This window comes from Zootoca vivipara, chromosome 1 (genome assembly GCF_963506605.1).
Source record: "Zootoca vivipara chromosome 1, rZooViv1.1, whole genome shotgun sequence".
Taxonomy (NCBI): Eukaryota; Metazoa; Chordata; class Lepidosauria; order Squamata; family Lacertidae; genus Zootoca; species Zootoca vivipara.
Window position 1 is genome coordinate 71,137,429 of NC_083276.1, and position 22,053 is coordinate 71,159,481.

The 22,053-nt window shown below is 42.1% G+C and overlaps 2 protein-coding genes across 10 annotated transcripts in view; one reads left to right on the forward strand and one right to left on the reverse strand.

The window, feature by feature from the left end:
* Positions 1–8,090, forward strand: part of NCR3LG1 (natural killer cell cytotoxicity receptor 3 ligand 1) — a 21,777-nt gene extending 13,687 nt beyond the window's left edge. For 2 of the 5 annotated variants that reach the window (XM_060275993.1, XM_060276006.1), the window contains exons 7-10: positions 987–1,298; positions 2,120–2,425; positions 3,902–3,973; positions 5,212–8,090. In XM_060275993.1, coding sequence (XP_060131976.1) covers positions 987–1,298; positions 2,120–2,425; positions 3,902–3,973; positions 5,212–5,531 — 1,010 coding nt within the window. In that variant the 3' untranslated portion in view covers positions 5,532–8,090. Of the gene's footprint in view, positions 1–986; positions 1,299–2,119; positions 2,426–3,901; positions 3,974–5,014; positions 5,147–5,211 lie in introns of those variants that run through there. The other 3 variants (XM_060275997.1, XM_060276001.1, XM_060276004.1) reach the window with 3 other exon arrangements.
* Positions 5,314–20,348, reverse strand: KCNJ11 (potassium inwardly rectifying channel subfamily J member 11). 5 transcript variants are annotated; one of them, XR_004692842.2, is made up of 3 exons: positions 18,903–20,348; positions 8,704–8,861; positions 5,328–5,436 (listed from the first exon to the last, which is right to left on the reverse strand). XR_004692842.2 is itself a non-coding variant. In XM_035120287.2 (1 exon), the coding sequence occupies exon 1, from the start codon at positions 20,209–20,211 to the stop codon at positions 19,000–19,002; it is 1,212 nt and encodes a 403-aa protein (XP_034976178.1). In that variant the 5' UTR covers positions 20,212–20,348; the 3' UTR covers positions 15,957–18,999. The 5 variants fall into 5 exon arrangements, 1 of the variants encoding a protein (XP_034976178.1); XR_004692846.2 differs by having other exon boundaries at positions 5,335–5,436; positions 8,722–8,861; XR_009557788.1 differs by lacking the exons at positions 8,704–8,861; positions 18,903–20,348 and adding an exon at positions 9,911–10,424 and having other exon boundaries at positions 5,314–5,436.
* Between the last annotated feature and the right edge of the window lie 1,705 nt (positions 20,349–22,053).

Below are 22,053 nucleotides of genomic sequence, written 5' to 3' on the forward strand. Positions count from 1 at the left end.
TCCCATGGAAAACATGACTCAGAGAGCCCTTGCACAGAAGTGTCAAGTCCTTCATAAAATTAGAGTTTAGAACCTTTTCTGGGTGAAATCAGCAATGCATGTTCATAGCTGATATATGCATCTTCTCAGGAAAATTATAGTGTCAGCTAGTGGCAAATTGCAAACATGACAAGCATTATGGTGAAGCCAATTTAAAACATGAATCAAATGAGAAATTGGAGCTCTCATCTGTTTCAATCCAGAAGGTCAAAGATGGCACACTTTGTATTCCAACCAGGATAAAACAGCCACGTGTAATCATATACATTTAATAACAAATAATATATATATTATATTATATATAATTATATATTATATATGGGTGTCAGATATATTAGAATATGTTACAGACTGCCAATGCTCTCCTGCCATTATATGCATACTGTTATCATTTCTTCATATACCATATCGTGCGGATTTGAACTAGTTAAATCTGCAAAGCTTTTAATTTGTAATTTTTGTGAATTGCTGCGATTTCACAAAAGATCTGACTCCCAGAGTTCATTGGGAGAAGCCATAACATCTAAACTAGGCAAATCTGGTAGTTTTGACAAGACTGTGGTGTTAATTGCTCATTCTATCCTATAATTTCCACAAGGATTGTAGTGAAACTGAAAGGATAAGCAACTGAAACTGAAACTGAAAGCAAACCTATCTCTAGCTCTTTTTTGAGAGAGCCTGTGTGTATATATCCATGTGTGTATCCACTGAGAAAAGGAGTTCATGCATCATATGACATAGGCTGTAGTCCATGAAAATTTATGCCATGATGCATGTGTTATAAAGTGGCACTAGGTTTGGTTTTGCTTTAACATACTAATGTGACACCCCATCTGCAATTTGTCACTTCTGATTTACTGCTTTACAATACCGGATGTACTAGCATTCTTTGAATTTAAACTAATGTTTTCAATTCATTTTGTTTTATCTGCATCTGCATTTTTTAGGTTACCCCAAAGTTACAGATATTACATGTGAACCAAATGATCCTAAATATGGAACTAAATTGTCTCTAACCTGTAAAGTCACAGATTTCTTTCTTAGTGACATAAAAATTAAATGGCTTGATGGGGGTATTGAAATAAGTGAAGGTGTGGACACAGAGAAGCCAGTCGAAGGCTCAAATGGCTGTTTGAAGTTGTCTTCTAAGCTCCAGCTGATACCAACTGCTTTGGATCATAATAAGTTCATTACTTTCAGTGTGACATATGGTGACCTGAAAAAGCCCATTGTTAGAGATGTGTATCTAAAGCTCCCAGGTATGTACTGAGAATCCTTTGGGTTCTTTCAACTTTTGGCAAATGGCAATTTGAGCTTGTTTATTTAACAAAATTTAAACCACTTAATTTTAAAAATGTCGGTAAGTGATTGTAAAAATGTCTAAGTGGTTTACATAAAATAAAATGTATATTAAATTGAGGATAAATGTAGTATTCTGATATGAATCGGTTCCCTTTGCAACAAGGGAGGTTTGACATATTTGTGTACTCTGATAGGTGTATGTCTCTACTAGCAGTCATGTGTCCCTAATATCTGCCAGTTTTGTTTGTTTTTTTGAAAGTCCAAACTATCTTGCAGACTTGCACTTAGTAGTTCTGAAGATTACCTGATAGAAAAATCAGGTAAATCTAATAAAAAACTAAGAAAGCAAAAACATATGTTCACACGTACACTGATGGTACTACTTCACTCCAAGTTTTTTTGAAAATCAAAAATCATATTATCGGATGTATATTCATTGAAGATGAATATCCTGGCAACCCTGCTGATCTGAAGTGTGATTTAAACAATGGCACATTTAAATGAACTTGTCTTTCATAAAATTCCTTTATTTTTTTAGAATAAAGTTATAGAATAGGCTCACATTGGGGAAGGGGAGTAGAACATCCAGGTTTAGTCCCTAGCATTTCCAGCCAGGGCTGGAAATATCCCCTGCTTGAAACTGTACAGAGCTACTGCCAGACACTCTAAACAATACTGAACTAGATGGATTAATGGACTGACTTGGTATTAGGCATATTTTTATGTTCCTGTTGTCTTGTATTGTTACTTCAAGTCACATCCTTTCCTTCCCATGTAGTTCACCGCCCTGAGATGTCTGAAATAAAGAAAACACCAATGCAAAACAGTGAGAGCATCTCTTTGGAAACTGTCATATCAAATTTTGCACCTTGCAACATAAGAGTGACGTGGTATGAAGAATGGGAAAAAATATCTGAAGACAATCCCAGGAACATTCAGATTGGAGAAAACAAGTTAGGTTATTTTGTAAGCAAATTACAGGTTAGTCCAAAAGGCAGAGACTCCAAAGAGACAATTAGATGTGAAGTTTTTCACCAAGCGACACAGGATTTTAAAGAAAAAAGCTTTGTGTGGGAAAGCAAAGGTAAGAACATTTTTTTTTAATCTTTTCAGCGCAGAATGTACAGAATTTATGTAAGGGATTCAGACATCTCCCTTCAAAAAACACTGCTAATGGGGGAAAAGGTGATTCCTCTTCTCAATTAGCATTTCCATTACTTAGGACTCAGCTACATTAGTACCGTAAAAAACACACCAGTTTTTTAAATCCATTATAAAGATGCAACACCAGGTGGCACTGTAGAGCACAAAACCTTTTTCCTTTTGTTTTTTCTTTTGTTATAACAATATAATTTATAATTTAATTATAGCATTCCCCCCCCTCGGTCACGGCTGAAAGGTGGATTTGTAGTCTTTTTGGGTAGCTATGATATTTCTGGTGACATGTGATAGAATTCCCCAATCATTGGGAAGAGGGGTATTTAACTTAAATTTTATTTTAAGTCTTTGAACACTGGAGTGACTCAAAGAGTAGAAGCACTTATGACTCAAAGAGCAGGAACACTTACAGCTGCTTTTTCAAAGTGTTCTCCAGTTTCTCCTCACCCTAGTGCATTGTGTTGCAATGCATTGGTTCTTTTCCCACCGAAATTACACACCACCTGAGATAGTAGTTTGAGATTTTTTTCTCCAGCTCTCAGTAAGTGCCTTACTGAGCTAGTGCTAAATTAACTTTGCTTGCCAATATGGACCATTGAATTGTAACAGACCTCAGGTGTACTTGGGGGCTGAATCAGCACAGCCCATGGTCTGTACAACAATGTAGGTTCTGCTTTATTGCTGGCCAGGATGTTTTGTGATTAGTCAGGTCAGTACTTTTGGTGATTCCGAGGCCTGTGGGCATCTAGCTCCCACATATGTTTGGCTTTTGCTGGGGCTAAGCTGTCTATATTGATATGCATGGAGAAAAGGGAGCCTTTGTAAATTGATAGTGCTGTTAGGGGGTGAGATTGTAGAATGAATCAGCATGAAAACATCCTGAACTATACCTGTTTCCTTCCAGTGTAAGTAATAGTGTTGTGATGAATGTCAGCTGTAATTTTATTTGTGGTAGATGCTTTTAAATGATAAAACTGGGAAAAATGAAGACAGTGATATAGGCTTTCAGTTTGTTTTCATTGTAGCAGGTCATCTAGAAATTCAGCAGTGCTCTTTGAGGATGGCTCATGATTTTCTCATATTCAATAATAGTATTCAGAAGACTAGCATATCTGGTTGTTATGAATACAAAAATCAACATAATGCTCTTACAACACACCTGGTGTTAGAAATTTTGTCTTGAATTCATCAGAGGAGAACTAGCTTTTGAATTTTTCCATGAATATTGCTCTGACTGTATCCCCCCCCCCCCGCAACCTCCCAAATGCTACCCTTGGAAGACAGTTGGCTAATTGCAGTTGAGAGCATGTTGATTCAGTTGAGTAGCATTTCTGTTGTAAGTATTTCTGTTACGTGACATGATGCCTGCCCAAGGCCTAATATGTTATTTCTTCTTTTAAAGAAGATTGCTGCGATAGCCTTGACAGAATGTTGACTTCACCAGTGAGCCAAAACCATGTAGGACCATTAATAAGTGAGTATTGCACCTCCACATGTAGGTAAAATGCAGGTACATTACACATTGACCCAGTGATTTCATATCCTGGTTTGTAGTCCCAGTTAAAATCAGAAAACTGTTTAGATGTTTCTTGAAAGAGGCAGTGGGAGAACGTTATAAACCATTATTTATTAAAGTGAGATCATTACATCTCAACCAGACCATTAAGTTACTCTAAACCTTATTTTCATAAGGATGATTTGAAAGATCATCTTAGTCCATTCTGAAAAACTTGTACGCAGGGATCTGCAAACTTTCTTTTGGCATAAAAGCCAGCCACTATTTGTGGCCACAGTGACCACTTCAGCCCTCCACAAGGAAACAGGAAAGGGTGCAGAAGAATTCCTCATGTCATGCTTATATTTATGCCATCCCTCTACTGTTTAATGTATGACAATATAATTATATACCACTGGATAGTTTTAAACAATCATAAAATAATAAAACAATAACAGGTTTAACAAAACAACTATGTGAAACATTAGTTTTAAAGCAAGTAGTCTATGAATTTATATGCCAACATTAATATCTTAATAACTGAGTCTCTAACAACCGATAAAACATACTGAAGACATATGAAAGACATTCATATATGCTTAACTGAACACATGAAAGTCCATCCCGACAAAACTACAGATTGGGGCTTGAAGATAAAATTGTAACCTTGTATTTATTTAGGGACCTGGCACATCCCAAATAGTAAGAGTTTTAATATCCTGACTTGGCATAACTGCCCTCTTTCCAGCTATCCTTTTACGGTACCTAGGTGTTTATTTTCTCCATCTCATTTGCCCTCACTCTCCTGTCCTGGTTCAGTTCTTCATCTTCCATCCTCAACAGATTCTCAACAGCTGTCACTTACTTTGACTCCTGCCAGCAATCCATTACACTCCACTGCTGTCAGTCAGTCATTCATTCTTACAATACGGACCACTCTAGTTCTCCAGTGGCTTGCTATTGCTTTTTATTCCTCTGTCCTTAATTGCCAATGTCTTTGACTGTAGCTTCCATTCACAGCACCAAGCAGCGGCTGGGTAGGGAACAGACATAATGCAATGTGAACAGAAAGTTCAAATTATCTGACTTGAAGAAAATATGCAAATGATTGGAAACTGAACATCACAATCACAGACAGTTAATGTTAGCGAGATGCCTCTTCCAGGTATGTACTTCAAGAGCAGTTTCCTATTCGGTTTCCCATTCCCTCTCTCTAGATTCTAAGCTCACCAGTGAAGAACCAGTTCAGCCTATGAAGATAGAATGTGTCACCAGCAACCCAAAGGCAGGCGAGAAGGTGACTCTTCGCTGTTTTGTACCTGGAATAAGAGCAGAGGATGCCAATGTTTCCTGGTTTAAAGGAGTATATCCAGTTGATGATAAAATAGAGAATGCAAACTGTGGCGATGGATCTGGTTTTATTTCAGATGTGGTCATTACAACTGAAAAAGATAAGAAAAAATATGAAATCAGATGTGAAGTTTATGTAGATGCCAATTATGAAATCTTGGAAGAAAACTTTTATTTAGAACTTTGAGAAATCATTGTACTGTATAAAGACAAAGAATATATAAAAAGAACCACAGGAAAAATTTGCTGCAGGTTGCTTTCATACATCCCCCGCTTGCTTCTATGAGGTGTGTGAGTCCTGTTGGTTCTGTTTTGTGGGCCCCCTCAAAACTGATAGGCATTTGGGTTCAAATGGTGTGTGTACACTGCATCATGTGATTGATTATGTGGTGCGGGGCTTACCTGGGCTCCCACAATATTTTATTCAAGTTGGCACCCCTGCTTTGAAGCCCTGTGTGAAGAAAGTCTGATTATATTAAAGAGGTTGTAATGTATATTATGTAATACAATGAAATATAGCATAATGTAATGTTCTGTATTGGGATGTGGGTGGCGCTGTGGGTTAAACCACAGAGCCTAGGGCTTGCCAATCAGAAGTTCGGCGGTTTGAATCCTTGCCACGGGGTGAGCTCCTGTTGTTTGGTTCCAGCTCCTGCCAACCTAGCAGTTTGAAAGCACATCAAAGTGCAAGTAGATAAATAGGTATCGCGACAGCAGGAAGGTAAACGGCATTTCCGTGTGCTGCTCTGGTTCGCCAGAAGTGGCTTTGTCATGCTGGCCACATGACCTGGAAGCTTGTACACCGGCTCCCTCGGCCAATAACGCGAGATGAGTGCCTCAACCCTAGAGTCAGTCACGACTGGACCTAATGGTCAGGGGTCCCTTTACCTTTACTAATGTACTGTAGGGTGATGACGTTGTTGAAAGTCTCTACTCTGGTTCAGTGATAAGCTGTAACAGGACGGTGGTAGAATTTTCAGTACACAAAAGGGGGACTGACGGTAAGCATATTTTGATTGGTGGATATATCTAGCTGAGCACTGGCCAGCAAAGCAAGTTCAGGGGTTGCCATTGAGCAGGAGTCAAAATAGAGTTGCACTTAAATAAATCAGTAAAGGACCTAGCTCAATGGTAAATGAAGGGCCTTGCTTGTGCAGACCTTGCTTGCAGAAGGTCCCAGATTCAATTCCCAGCATCTCTCAAGTAGGGTTGGGATGCACTCCTGCCTGAAACCCTGAAGAGCTGCTGCCAGTCAGTGTAGACAATATTGAGCTAGATAGACCTGTTGTCTATCTCAGTGTAAGGCAGCTTTTGTGTTTCCATGTCTGATAGAAAAGGCTTCCAGCAGTGACCTCATTGGTTAAGGCTTAACTGGGATGGAAAGAAAAGGGGCAACCCGTATTACTATATTGAAGTAACTAGGTAACCTTGTCCATAATACTGAAACAAGCAAATGTTGGTATATTTGCTTAATATAATAGCTAATTGCCTTTATACTGCCCCTGTATAAAGATTATTGGTTATTGGTAAGTTAATTGTCCAGAGGGAGTAAGGGCACGGCACAGATTTAGGAGAACTTTTGGAGTGGAAGTTGAATGTTGTTATTTTAGAGAAAGTAGCGGGAGGGGGGGGGGACCCTTCCCTCCACACTCTGCATAATGGCTTGAAATTCAGTTTTCAGAAGCTTACTCCCACACAAACCTGCCCAAGTAATGAGCTCATCTTCAGGGGCCTTGATCAGAAGTTAAGACAGCTGGCAGAAAGGGGGGGGGCATCTTGTAGAAGTGTCTCTTCAGAGATGTACAACTGGTGCCAAATAGGGATGTGAGCACTTGCAGCAAGGAGCACCCCTGCTCAAATTAAAAAGCAATTTAAAGGCAGCATAGTCACTCTCGGAAGCTTCCTCCCTCGATTCTGCTCCCTTGAACCCTGAGCTCTGTGCCTTCTATTATACCCTTGAGTGTCATGTTCAGGAGAGCTGCTGTCCTGCCATAGGACCTTAGGAAGTTGTCTTATACTGAGTCAGGCTATTGGCCCAGGTCACTTAGTATTATTGATACTGACTGGCAGTAGAGTTTCAGACAGGGCCCTTTCTTAGGCTCTACCTGGAGATGCTATGGATTGAACCTGTAATTCCCTTCCTTCCTTCTTGAGTCCCAGGGTGAGTGTTTTCTCCTTGAGGACAGGTAGTGAGCATTTGCTGAAATTATTAAAGACCGCAACAGTGTAATGCTATGCAGGTTTACTCAGAAGTAAGTTCCATTGTGTTTAGTAGGGCTTATTGTTGCACGCCACCCCAATCTAACAGTGTGAGATTCTACCCGGAGCACAGTTTCCTTTGGAATGAGGGACAGCAGAGACTGTAGTGACTTCAGTATATATGGTTTATTTACAAATATATACAACCTGAGCCTATGATGGAGAGGCTCACAGCATGGCAGACTAAATATCTTCTGTCGGCAGCTTGCCAACAGAGATAAAGACATAAACATTGGCTATCAAATTCACTTTGGAGATAAGAGTGAGCAGGAGATTAACCGCTGATGTTCTGAAAAAGTTGTTTACTACATCAGGGGACTGTGAAGCGTTGCTTTTTTCTGGGCATACTCAAGGATATGCAGCCTTTTTCTTCTTCAAATGTTAAAAGTGTGGCACTTGCTGTAATAACTTCATGGTGAGTACTGGCACCCTTTTTCCTTAAAAAAAAAAGCACTGCTGAGAAGCTTTCTAACTAACAGACTATTGAGGTAGGGCCCCCCACCCATTTGGCCTCTGCCACAGAGCCACTTCCTTTGTTACCATAGCAGCACATACTTAGGTTGCCAGGTACAAGGCCTGGTTATTCCAACAATTGAGGGCCTACCCCCCTCCCACCAAAACTCTCAACAATATTTTTGTACACTGCTTTTATATTTTTCATGCAATGCCCTTTTATAAATGCTTTTATAAATAAATAAAATCATCAGCAAACCTATTCTGGAGTGGGTAAGTTCTGAATGTTACTCATGTGTAGCCTGTGTAGCTTGATAAATTGTAAATGCACAACTCCATATCATGTCAAATGACTAGGTTTTTTCCGGACTATTGTGCATAGGCTGCTCAGAGCATTATTTAAAAGAGACTTGGTATTGTTAGAATTAAGAATAAGTGTAATTCCAATTGATTCTAAATATTTGAATGGGATATTCTGTTATTACTTTAAAATGGTTTGCGAATGGCATGATTCATCTCCGTACAAGTGCAGCCATTCACCCATGGAGGGATCAGGTCAGGACTCTGTTCCAAACACATACCCCTCATCTTAACATGCCCATCATGTTTTTTTTTAAGGCAAGTAGAAAGTATCTGATTTAAAATACCTCAATCTGGCACCACACCTGATTTAGCATCCTTAAAAGTTGATCATGCTTCACTATTTGAATGGGTGTTTGCAGTTTCCCCTCATCTGAAGATTCACGATGCTTGCAATCTCCATAAATTCCTGCTCGATCTCTTCTTGTCTTTTAATAGCTTGTGTCTGGGAAAGGACACGCCATTTAGTAACATGTATCCCATCTTGCTACTGAATCAAAAATAGTACACAGAATCATAGAGGGAGTCCATGAAACATTTACTGCTTTGAATTTAGCCAAGTGGCTCTCCCAACTAGTTTTCGCCTGAAGCAAAACTGCCATAGTTCAGGGTGCAAGGATTGCTTGAAAATTCTCTCCAGTGTCTGCCCTGCCTAATTTTTAGTCCCCCAGAATGATGCTTGCCTCAGTAAGGCATGCTTTGGGGTAGTCATTTTCCATTTAGGATAGTCCCTGCACCATTTAGAACTCCAAAGGAGTTTTTTTTAAATATATTTTTATTAATTTTCCAATTAAAACCAATTATATCACATTCATTATTTCAAATTATACACACATATATATCAATCAAACCGAATGTTATGCCAAATCGTCTAGAGAATTTTTTATTTGGGTTCCCATGCTTCAAGAAATTGGGGATTCCTCGCAACCGTCCACTGCCGTCTTTTTTCTAAAGTTCAAATCGTCCTCCAAGTTCATAATAATCCAGATCTTCCCCTTACAGTCACATAGATGTTTTCCACTTTCAACCGATTGTTTCCCAGCTGCTGAGATAAATATCAAACAAGGTTTCACAGATGTTCTTTCTCCTGTGTGGGTTAATCAGTCCAGCCTCCCCATAAATCTTCTTGGTCTGGAGCTCCCTGTTGCGTCGACTCTCAACACGAAGCAGCGCCATCTTAAAAAAACTCAAATCACTTTCGTTTTCTCTCATAGCCATGAAGATTAACGATCTTTATAGAATTTACAGCTTTTCCAGGCAGAAGACCCAAACATCAAACCATAAACTCTTGGTAAATTAATGGATCTCCTTGCCCTATAGCTGAACTTAGCTTCAGGTCGCTGCTCCAATTCAAAGTGCGTCACAGCTCATAAATCCTCCGAACGCGTCCAGGACTCCTTCCGTCCGACTAGGGGGGGGGGGGCTTTTCTCATCGGCAACTCCACATCTTTAAAAAATATGCTCAGTAACAACAGTTTATAAAGTTCAACTCACACAGTCTTTTGCTTCTCTTTCACTCCAAACAAGCCAGGACATCGCGTCTGGGAAGGTACGAAGTAACTCATATGAAGAAAAATAAAAAAAAACTCAATTCCCTTATCGCTCCGTCCCCATCAATCCTTCTTCCAGATGATATACAGCCTTTGACTCCTCTCCCTCAGCAGCATAAATTTCTCAGCAGTAAACAGCGCTTCTTCCCCTCAAAGGAAGTAGAACTTTCACTGATTCCACTTCTTCTATGATAGCATGTTAGTAATGGAGGGGAAATCCGCTAGATGGCACTCTCTTTCAGAATTTTAAACATTATTAGTAGGACATCTCTTACAACCTGAAAAGATTTCTGTGGAGCCTCCAAGGCAAATAATAATAATAATAATAATAATAATAATAATAATAATAATAATAATAATATACTCAAGGGCTGTGTCTGGTTCACAGGCTGATGCTTGCATTAAATCTGTTCAAGCAGATTTAGATCAAGAAAATAGTTTTGTTTTCTTGTACTGCTTTTAAGACTTGCAGCTAGCAGCCAATGCTCTATAAATGATGAAATAATCAAGATAAAAACAGCAGCCTCAAACTCTTGAGTCCCTTTATTCTGAACCTCATGATCTTCTTTCACTAAAATACTATGAAAATATTTCATATGCAGAAGGTGGAAGGAACCTGCATTGGAACCTTGCAGTCCAGGAATAAAATTTATATAAAATGTCCAAATGCATTATTTTACTATGAGCAAATAACTTTTTGGGGATTTTTTCGGTACTAAAACAAGCAATAAAAGATACAATAAAAGACAGTTATAAAAACTGTGTAATGCTATGTAATAAACAAGCCTTGTGTTTATTATATATTATTAGTACTACTCAGTAGGCTACCAAGAGACAGCTCACTGAAGGCAGGCACTTCTCTGACATGGAGATCTTCTTGAGGACATACCAAAGGCTTGAACAACCCTGATCTTATTTCACTGAACCTGGATTCTTCGCATTGGTAACTCATGAGGAGGCAAGTAGTTGTGAATTTCCCTCCTGCCCTTCACAGAAGTGCTGCCTTTAGTGAAGCAAGCAATAATGGAAGTCTTGCTGAATTCTGTGAAGCCAAAATTCTCCTGTTTATTTTTAATTTTTTTATGCTGACACCTCAATCAGCTCCTCCTCCATTGGCAGACTTTCAGCTTGTTCCAGCAGAGTTGCTTCTTGAAATGTTGCTGTGAGGAAGCTGCACAGCGAAGGACACAGACTTTTAATGTGTTTAGTTTTCTCCTAAATGTTCTGCCTTGTGAAGGCCACACCAAACCTGACTTCTCATTATTTAATCTGCCTTGGCTACTCATTGAAGGGCTCCTGAGGTGCCAGAATTGCCTTTATGGCACTGTTTCCAAACTTCTGCAGCTTTAAGGACCCAACCATTAAATGCCAACTATGGCTCGCAGGTGGGACACAGGTGGCACTGTGGGTTAAACCACAGAGCCTAGGGCTTGCTGATCAGAAGGTCGGCGGTTCGAATCCCTGCGACAGGGTGAGCTCCCGTTGCTCGGTCCCAGCTCCTGCCAACCTAGTAGTTCTAAAGCACATCAAAGTGCAAGTAGATGAATAGGTAACACTCCGGCAGGAAGGTAAACGGTGTTTCTGTGTGCTGCTCTGGTTCGCTAAAAGCGGCTTAATCATGCTGGCCACATGACCTGGAAGCTGTATGCCGGCTCCCTCGGCTAATAACATGAGATGAGCGCTGCAACCCCAGAGTCGGTCACGACTGCACCTAATGGCCAGGGGTCCCTTTACCTTTTTATGGCTCTATGCTACTGAGTCGAGGCCGAAGCTCAACAGACTGATAGCAAGGTTGCCAGCTCTGACGCAATGGGAGTACATGTGCTCCTGCGCCTTAGCTTCCATTCTATCCCCTCTGCTTGGAGGAAGAGAAACTCTTCATTGTTCACAGGTGACTCCTGCCTATCCTCACACAGTTGTGCCATGCAAAGTCAGCCATATACTGTAGATCTTTCAGAGGAGGGGTGTTCTCTGCTCTTCTGCATGGTGTTGGTATAGGGTATGCAGGATAGAGCAACAGTCCATCTTTTGTCCCGCTCTTGATCTAACGGATCAAGGCAAGTTACGTTTCTGGTTTAAAGTATGTATCTAGTGTACATGAGGATCTTTGCAGCAGCAGAACTCAATGGACAGTTGCTGCTGTCAACAGGGAGAACAGATAGGCCTGGATTCAGTTCCCTACACTCCAAATAGATTAGTGCTGTCAGAGTTGGCACAGCTGATCTTCTCCTTGGCACTGCCCACGTCTTCAGCCTTAGGTGCTGGGTGTGGGCATTGTTGATTACCCCACATTTCACATAGCACTTCTTGCATTCAAATACACAATCTAGAAAGGAGATCTGTTTCCACAAGCCTCCTTCCTTGGGTATATCACCCTTCCTGGATAGAGTTATAGTGTAGCAAAGTCTGGGTTTTTCTTTCATTATATTGGTATTTAAAAGCTCATATTTTTCTTTACTAAGAGAATCTGATGAAAAACTGATATAATTTTGCTTGTATTGTGTTTGCCTTTCCTCATTTGAATTCTTTTTAATCCCTTGATTACTAACCCATTGGGTGAGGGGAAGCTTTTGGTGGGATTGATCCTACCCTTCCTGCTGCCAGGACTCTTGCATTTAGCAGGTGCATCATGGAGAGAAATCTAAAATCAACAGGCATGCAAATGCTGTGATGAGAGAAGCTTCAAAGAGCATAGAATTGGAAGGGACTACAAAGCTCATCTAGTCCAATCCCCTGCAATGCAGGAATCTTTTTCCCAATGTGAGGCTCGTGCTCCACATTGTGTCCACATCAAGTGTCTCCACATTAAGTGTCTCATGCTCAGTTGCAATGTTTCGCACAGGGAAAAAGGAAGTGGCAACTCCTTTCCTGTGTGAAATTAATTTTACATTTATGTTGATATTTGTGTGTGCTTTTTTGGCATCAAAACCACATTTCATAAAACCGCTGCCTAGTGCTTTCTTGCAATGGCATTTGTATTGCTTTTTAAGATTAGGTTAATATGAATCACTGAACATTCCTCAAAGCATATTTGTGGCTTGAATTTAAAAGACCATTAATTTGAAATGAATCAAAAGTTATGTGATACAGTTCTCATTTTAGCATGAGATGGTACATTCCAAACCATTGTTCTTATTCAAATTACATGCCATTTATTAGAACCTTCGGAACTGATGTTTAAATCAATCTTATTTAAAGCACATTATATATATATTTCTTTTCTTCTTTGACATGTTCCCATTACATTTAGGGGATATATTTATCACAGGCATGATACATGGGCATTTGAGTCAATAAAGTCTATTTATAATTGCTAAATGGTCTAAAAGAGTCTGAATCAATTTTAACAACAACAAAACAAAACAACAAAACAAAACAACAACAAACTGTGCAACTTGGCGTCTGTCTACTCAGAAGTACGTATTGCCAGGTTCTGTGGGACTCACTCCTGTGTAAGTGTGTACAGAATTGCAGTTGAAAAGCAAGTTGACATTTTTTTTTAATGGGCATGAGGTAGTCTTTGCTGATCGCCGAAGAATTGATGCTTTTGAATTATGGTGCTGGAGGAGACTCTTGAGAGTCCCATGGACTGCAAGAAGATCAAACCTATCCATTCTTAAGGAAATCAGCCCTGAGTGCTCCCTGGAAGGACAGATCGTGAAGCTGAGGCTCCAATACTTTGGCCACCTCATGAGAAGAGAAGAATCCTTGGAAAAGACCCTGATGTTGGGAAAGATTGAGGGCACTAGGAGAAGGGGACGTCAGAGGACAAGATGGTTGGACAGTGTTCTCGAAGCTACGAACATGAGTTTGACCAAACTGCGGGAGGCAGTGCAAGACAGGAGTGCCTGGCGTGCTATGGTCCATGGGGTCACGAAGAGTCGGACACGACTAAACGACTAAACAACAACAAGTCTTCGCAGATTTGCCACCATTTGTGCTGACAGCACTTTGATGTTTCAGGACAAATATGCCTTCTGTTCAATTTCTATCACTAAGCTGGTTAAGAATACAGAAAGCATCATAACAGAAGAGAAAGGTACATCTTTACATGGAACTAAGATGGTGAGTATGCCTTAAACTGGGTTGCAGATTGAGCTAATTGATAGGTTACCAGAGCTACAGTGAAGTAATACTTTCAATGACAGTGGCATAGCTGCCAAGTTTTCCCTTTTCTCGCGAGGAAGCCTATTCAGCATAAGGGAAAATCCCTTAAAATAAGGGATAACTTGGCAGCTATGGACAGTGGGGGGAGAAAAAGATGCTAGCTGTAGGAACACAACACACTAAACAGTGTAAGGGTGGATTCACATGGCCAGTTTCCCCACTGGACATGTGAAAGTACACCATAGGGTTTTGTTCATATGTCTTACGGATTGGACTGATGCAGGTTATGAGATGAATTAAGAGGAAAAGGAACCCATCTGTTGTTACTGCCATTTGAGCTTTGACTGCAGCAGCCCCAGAAATGGGAAGTTCTGGGGACATCTCTGTTGTCATTTTTTAATCAGGGATGGGGTGCCAGTGGATTTTTAATACCTGAACTAAGGAGGATAAGAGCTGGTGCCCAGAATTACCTGAAGGAGAGGGGAGGAGCCAGGCTTGGGAGCATAGCTGCCAAGTTTTCCCTTTTCTCGCGAGGAAGCCTATTCAGCATAAGGGAAAATCCCTTTAAAAAAGGGATAACTTGGCAGCTATGCTTGGGAGATGTTGGGACAAGGGATTGGGGGGGGGGGGAACCTGGCTCCTTCATTTTAATATGAAGCCATTTTCTGTGTAAATGGCTATGAGAGCCAAAGCCTTCACCTAGAAGATACCCATAGGCTGCATTTATTCTTCTCACAGGAAAAAAAAATCATTAGTTTTGAAGGGAGAAGTCCCTGTGGACAGCTTTTGAAAATATCCCTCATCACCAGTCCTTCTATAGTGTGACAAAATCTATTCACCAGCACTAATGCCTCTCTCTACAAGTATCCTTCACAGGTGCTCAGTGTCCACAATAACCTTGCATGCCAAAACAACTGCTTTCATTCTAGGGCTGGCTAGAATCATTTTGCTGCCCGAAGAATGGCACTCCCCTCCATCAAGGTGCACAGTATCCAAGGCAACTGTAATAAATAACTTTGTTTGCTTCCCATTTATGACATCCCAAATCTAAGGCAACTAATCCTACTCCACCTAATGGAATGACCTAGCTGAAACAACCCTGTTATCCAAGTTGTCTTTTCCACTGACCAAAGTCAGCCTACCAATACCACAACCTTCTCCCTTGGCTTTAATTTGCATTTGCACATTGAATGCACATTGAATACACTTGTGCTACTTACTTAGGCATAGTGAGCGGGGCTTACATTTTGGCGTGTAGCAATATCTACTTATAGATCAGTTAGGAGTTACTTCCTAACCCTGAAAGATTGTTCAGTGATTTGTATAGGTCAGGCACCCCCAAACTTCGGCCCTCCAGATGTTTGGGACTACAATTCCCATCTTCCCTGACCACTGGTCCTCTTAGCTAGGGATCATGGGAGTTGTAGGCCAAAACATCTGGAGGGCCGCAGTTTGGGGATGCCTGGTATAGGTGGTAGGGGTGAAGGACGTATATTGTGAGCATGTAAAACAGGTATGGGGAATCTTGGGCCCTTCAGAACTGCTGAACTACAACTCCCATCAGCTCTAGCAAGCATGGCCAATGGGCAGGGATTGCAGCAGTTGTAGTTCATCAACATCTGGAAGGCTGAATGCTCCTCACACCTGGCACAGAGCCAGGGAGTTGGCAAGGCAGAGAAGGCACCTCTGAGAAATCGCAACATATGACCTAAAACGTGGGGAGAGATATCAGAAGTACCATTGCTTTCCTCAATGGTACCTCTGATATTATAGGAAAAAATGAAACAACCTGTCCTTGAATAAGTGTGCATAGGGAGGAATAGGGTTAGTATATTGTTATTAAGACTTCAAATAAAGAACCCAAGGAATACACATAACCAGAATTCAGAAGGAGTAAATTTATTGCTGTTTAATTAACAGGGCAGTCCTACACATATCTGCTCAGAGGTAGGCCCCATTGATTTCAGTGGGACTTACTCCCAGGTAAGTGTATATCTGATTGCAGCCTAAAGTTATCAACTTATTTGTTAACAAAGGGAAGCAAGGTGTGTATTAACATATTTTGTCATTACAGTTTTGCATTTTTCTTTAAAATATGACAGGAAGAGAATGAAAATTTTTAATTCAGCGATGACCCAAATGTTATTCCTGTCTGTCATAAAATTTTTGACTATCCATTTCTTTGGCCATCTGTCATTCTGCAAATACATAGCTGCCAAGTTATCCCTTTTTTTAAGGGAAATTCCATTATGCTGAATAGGCTTCCTCGCAAGAAAAGGGAAAACTTGGCAGCTATGCAAATAGACAAAGCCAGGTCTCTTGCTATGACAGCCTCAGTAGCACTGGGCCCTGAGAGCAATTATTCTAAATTTCTCCTTCCTTGTTCCCCAGCTAACGATACACAGAACAAAGGGAATCTATAAATATATAGATTTCCTCAAGCAATTGGAAACACAAAAAGTTGCATGAATAGGCTCATGCACATCTTCACCCAGACCTATGTGAGAATTATATCACATGCTTGATTTAACAGCTGTTTTAGAGCCTCACTGTTTAACTCAGCAACAATACAGCAACCTCTTGAGTACCACTAAAGGCAAACTCCCTAGTCTCTCAGCATGCAAACCAATTCCACAAATTGGCAAAGCAGGTGCAGTTAGATTCCAACCTGTTTTGTCCCAATCAGCAGTTTAAAATAAATTTAAACCCAAGTGTTCTGGGTTAATGAATTGCAGCCTAGATGTTAAAGCTACATTTCAGTATACCTTACAAACATCATCTTGATGCTGAATAAGGGCACTTTAGGGAGTGAAAGCAATTTTCTTTCATTTGAAATCAACAAAATCTGTGTGGCATTTTTACAATTAAACAAGGATAAGTAGAGGCAGGCTGTAAAGATCATATGGGAGATTAAGAGCACTTACATCGCTGGAAGAAATTACACAGATGTCGCAAACCATACAGGTGAGATATCAAAACAATCCTCAACTGTATTAAACAATGTGATCATAATAACAGGCATTTTAGCACAAAAATGTGTAGCTTTTAATTTTTCTGTTACCAGAATGTAAAACCATTAACTTTGTTTGGCTGCTTTATTCCAAGCCACATACTGTACTGCTTCTGTTTAGATATTGTGCAGAGGCTGAACAGCTATGCCACACTTGCTTGTGTAGCAAATATCTTAAAAGCATGCAAATGTATTAAAAGGTACTTACATGCTCATGTAACGTGCATTTAAGACTTTACATTTGGAATTACAGTTCCTTTTCCTACACTGTTTTATTTGGTAGAATAAGGTAATATCTTTTTTTTATTAATACATATATGATCTGTAACTCGATAGTCACTCAGTCGAGTAACTTAAATAAGATCAGTTTGAAGAATTTTGATTTAATTTGATCTAATTTCATTGCATCTATTTGGATTAAATTACGGTAGTTAAAATCTAAGTGCATTTACTGATTTAGACTCCGATTGTCAGTTGAGTTCCATTATCATTTTTGGTGTGGTAAATGCCACAATTAGGTTCAGTGTGATTACTGTATTGGCAATCACTGACTTGTCTCCAATAATAAGTACTAAATAAACGGCGATAAGAATTTATGTACTTTATTTATATCCTGCCTCTCCTCCAATGAATTCTGTACAAATGGTTCTCTTTTCTTTTCTCCTTGCAGCAACATTGTGAGGTAGATGAGGCTGAAAGTATTGACTGGCCCAAGGTTATCTGACAAACCCTATGGGTAAGTGGGGATTTGTTCCTGGGTAGTCCTAGATTGACACACTATCTACTTTGCTGTCTTTTGTATTGTCTATTAAAACAAAAAACATTACTGCAAGTGTATGATGGTGCTGTCAAGGCAGGCAAGCAAATTGTGTTGACAGCAAATTGCTTTATCTTGCTGTTGCCATTTATTGACAAATATGGTTTGAATTTAAAGGATACGGAGTGCGTAAATATACTGCTTGCATATCGTTATTTATTTGTCTGTTACATTAGAAATCATCTTAGAAAGTATATTTGTACAGAATGTCCACTATTTTAAAATGAGATTCTACTTAGGTCAGAAGGATCAATATTGGGTACTGAGTTTGAATTAAGTTGAAGGATCTAATTCCTTAGTTCAAATTAAACTGGGTCAAAACTGAATGCGCCTACAATTTCAGTAGCAGGCAGCACTGATAAAAAGCTTATAAGGTTTATACTTGTGTTATGTAGGATTTGGAAGCTGGATGTGATAGACTAAATAAACACACTTAAGACATTTCATTTTACTGTTTACAACCCCCACCTGCAACTACTATATCTTATTACTGTCTACTATTTTTGGCATGAACTTAATTCCAGTAGAATTTAATTACAAAGTTAACGAGTGCCAATGAGATTATACATCACCTAGTTCACTTGCAATTAAAATAAACCATGCAATATTATTTATGGATTAAATTAAATAATTATTTAAGACAAAGCACTGCAGTGTAAACAGGCACCCTTGTGTATGCAGCCTCTTTTTATCATAAATATTAATAACTTATTTCTTTATCATTAAGCCTACTTAACTTAACTACTGTACTGGAACTGAGATGCTTGTATATGATGACAGTTAAAAACATATCAAATCTATGCATTGCCAGATGATAAATAATACAACTTAATACATAGAAAACGATTTCTTAAAAAAAGGCGACTTTCTGTTCAGCTTGTTTATCATCTCCAAGTGTTTGTGCAAATAAATAAGAAAGTCAAAGGGAGATGATTCAAACTCAGTGTTCCTTAGATGTCCTGAATCACACATTTGTCTTGCACAAAACAGTATCTTACATACCTTGTGGAACCACAATCTGAATAACAGAAATAGAGGGACACATGGGTGTCCTGTTTGCTGGCTGTGTCTGATACAGGAGCTGAATCTACGTGGTGTGTCAGGATGGTTCATCGGATATGCAAAACATGGGCTTTAACCTGACAGACCTTTTCCTAATAGTGCCCCTAGGTGAAAAGGAGATGCTGTCCAGGATGCTCTGGTTTTCCTCCAGTTGCCTGGCAGTGCAGCTTGGGGTGGGCACCTTCACAGTGTTGCCAAACTTGGAGTAATCTACGGAGTACTGCCCATCCTCTTCGGCCACTATAGGCACAAACCTTTGTCCCCAGAGGATCTCGTCGGCCAAGTAAGACGTCCTGGCTTGAGTGGTGATGCCCGTAGTTTCCACCACCCCTTCTAGGATGACAATGACTTCCAGATCCTCGTGGTGGTGGAGGTTGTCCGGGGCCACGTCGTAGAGGGGGCTGTTCCTGTCTATCACGTGGCAGATGATAAGCGGGGAGACCAGGAAAATGCTGTTTCCCCCTACCGGGTTCTCCATGTGGATGTCGATCTGGTTGAGGGGCACCACCTCCCCCTCGGGGCTGGTCGTCTTCCTCACCACCTGCATGCGGATGGTGGCGCTGATGATCATGCTCTTGCGCAGATCGCCCACGCGCAGCATGAAGCAGAGCTTCCCCTCGCGGAGCGCGATCACGGCGTGCTTGCTGAAGATGAGCGTCTCGGCTCGCCGGTGCGCCTGGGCCGTCTTCATGAAGATGCAGCCCAGCATGATGGCGTTGATCAGCAGGCCCACGATGTTCTGCACGATGAGGATGAGGATGGCGGAGGGGCACTCCTCGGTCATCATGCGCCCGCCGAAGCCGATGGTCACCTGCACCTCGATGGAGAAGAGGAAAGCCGACGTGAAGGAGCGGATGTCGGTCACGCAGGGCACGAAGTCCACCCCACCGCCCAGCTCCCCCGCGTCGCCGCCGCCCTGCCGGTGGAGCTGCTGGGTGCTCTGATCGAGGTCCCCGTGGGCGAAGGCTATGAGCCACCAGACCATGGCGAAGAGCAGCCAGCTGCACAGGAAGGTCATGGTGAAGATGATGAGCGTGTGGAGCCACTTGAGGTCCACCAGGGTGGTGAAGACGTCCTGCAGGAAGCGGCCCTGCTCGCGGATGTTCTTGTGAGCCACATTGCACGTGCCGTTCTTGCCCACGAAGCGGGCCCTCCTCTCCCGGGCGTGGTAGCGGGACGGATCCGGGACATCCTCGGCCAGCCGGGTCAGCACATACTCCTCCGGGATGATGCCCTTCCTGGACAGCATGGCTGGCCTGCGCTCTTCTCCTCCTACAGCCCCCTGCTGCCCGTGGCCGCTGCGGCGGCGGCGGGGACGGTGTCGGAGGGAGCCATCGCTGCTGCTGTTGCTGCTGGTGCGCCTCCTTCGCCGCCCCTCCGACTGCCCTGGCCGACTCCCCTTCCCCGCCCCCCTTCCCCGATGCGCCCCCTCAGCTGCGCACGCCAATCACAGCCCTCTCCGGCTTTTGCAAAGGCGGCGGCTTTCCGCGGCTCTCTCTCGCAGCCAACCAGCCCGCGGCAGGACATCACCCGGCAAGCCAGGCACCATCTCCCAAAGCCGGGATCGCCTGCCTTGAGCTGCCGGCTCTGGAGAAGCCGGCGGCAGCGGGGGAGGAGCGTTCAGAGGCAAATCCGCTGGCGGCGCCGCCGCTCGGGCCCTGACTCTCCGGAACGCTCGCCAGGCGACAGCAGGGGACGCTGTCGCGCAAGGGAGTCCCATTATGGTGGCAGGGCCGCGCAGTCACGAGAATGGCCCAAAGAAGGAGCCGGGCGCACAAAAGGGATCGTAGGCTCACGGGGTTGCAAGGGACCTTGGCGCTCATCTAGGCAAGGCCCTGGCACAGCAACTAACTGCTTTGCAAGCAAAAGGTTCCACGGTCCCTGGCATCTCCAGGTGTGGCTGGGGAGTCTCCTGCCTGTAACTCTTAAGAGCTGCTGCCAACCAGTGTAGACATTACTGAGATAGTTAGGCCGTTGGTTTGACGTGGTACAAGGCAGCTTCTTATGTTCCTATATGGACCAGGCCCTTGCTTGGTGCAGAAGCAGTGAATCTTTGAAGACCACTGTCTTCCTCCCCTTAACCTTCTGTTTTCCAGGCGAAATATGCCCCTCCTCCTAGCTGCCATGATGGGTGGCTGGGGAGGAGAGATCAAGTACAGCAGGGGTCAGCAAACTTTTTCAGCAGGGGGGCGGTCCACTGTCCCTCAGACCTTGTGGGGGGCCAGACTATATTTTGGAAAAAAATATGATTGAATTCATATACCCCACAAATAACCCAGAGATGCATTTTAAATAAAAGGACCACATTCTACTCATGTAAAAACACCAGGCCGGCCCCACAAATAACCCAGAGATGCATTTTAAATAAAAGAACACATTCTACTCATGTAAAAACATGCTGATTCCTGGACCATCCGCGGGCTGGATTTAGAAGGTGATTGGGCCGCATCCAGCCCCCGGGCCTTAGTTTGGGGACCTCTGAAGTACAGTTTTCATATGCAAAAAGCCCTAGAACTCTTGCTCAGCGCACCTGCTCAGATAAGCTGCCTCTTTTACAGTATTTATCAAACACCAACCACTCACTGCAGTGCAGAACAGGGGCATAGAGGAGGTCTGGAGCAATTTCTCTCTAACGTGACAATATTTAGGGCTTTTTATTTTGGGAAATGGTGAGTAAGTGGAGCATGATAGAGGTGTATGAGATTAGACATGGTGTGGATAGAGTTGTTCCCTAATACTCAGGGCAGTCCAATGAAGCTGAATATTGGAAGAGCCAGGAGACAAGATAAACAGTTTTTCTTCACACAGTACATAGTTAAATTACAGCCACCACTCCCACTAGGTGTAGTGATGGCCACCAACTTGTATGGCTTAAAAGAGGATTAGACAAAGTCAGCAAGAGTGAGGCCATCAACTCAGCTGTGCAGGTGACCTCAGCCTTTTTTTCTTCAGGGATCAACCACGCAGTTGAGTTCTTCATAGGGAACTCAGTCATGCAGCAAATCCAGCTGTGTTTGTACCTGTCCCACAACTGATGTCACATATAACTTCAGGTGTGTGGGGCAGGTGCGTGTGGTGTTGGGGCAAATTT

Excerpts from the sequence above, each read along its gene's own strand:
- KCNJ11 (XM_035120287.2), bottom strand. The coding sequence starts at position 20,211 with ATGCTGTCCAGGAAGGGCATCATCCCGGAGGAGTATGTGCTGACCCGG.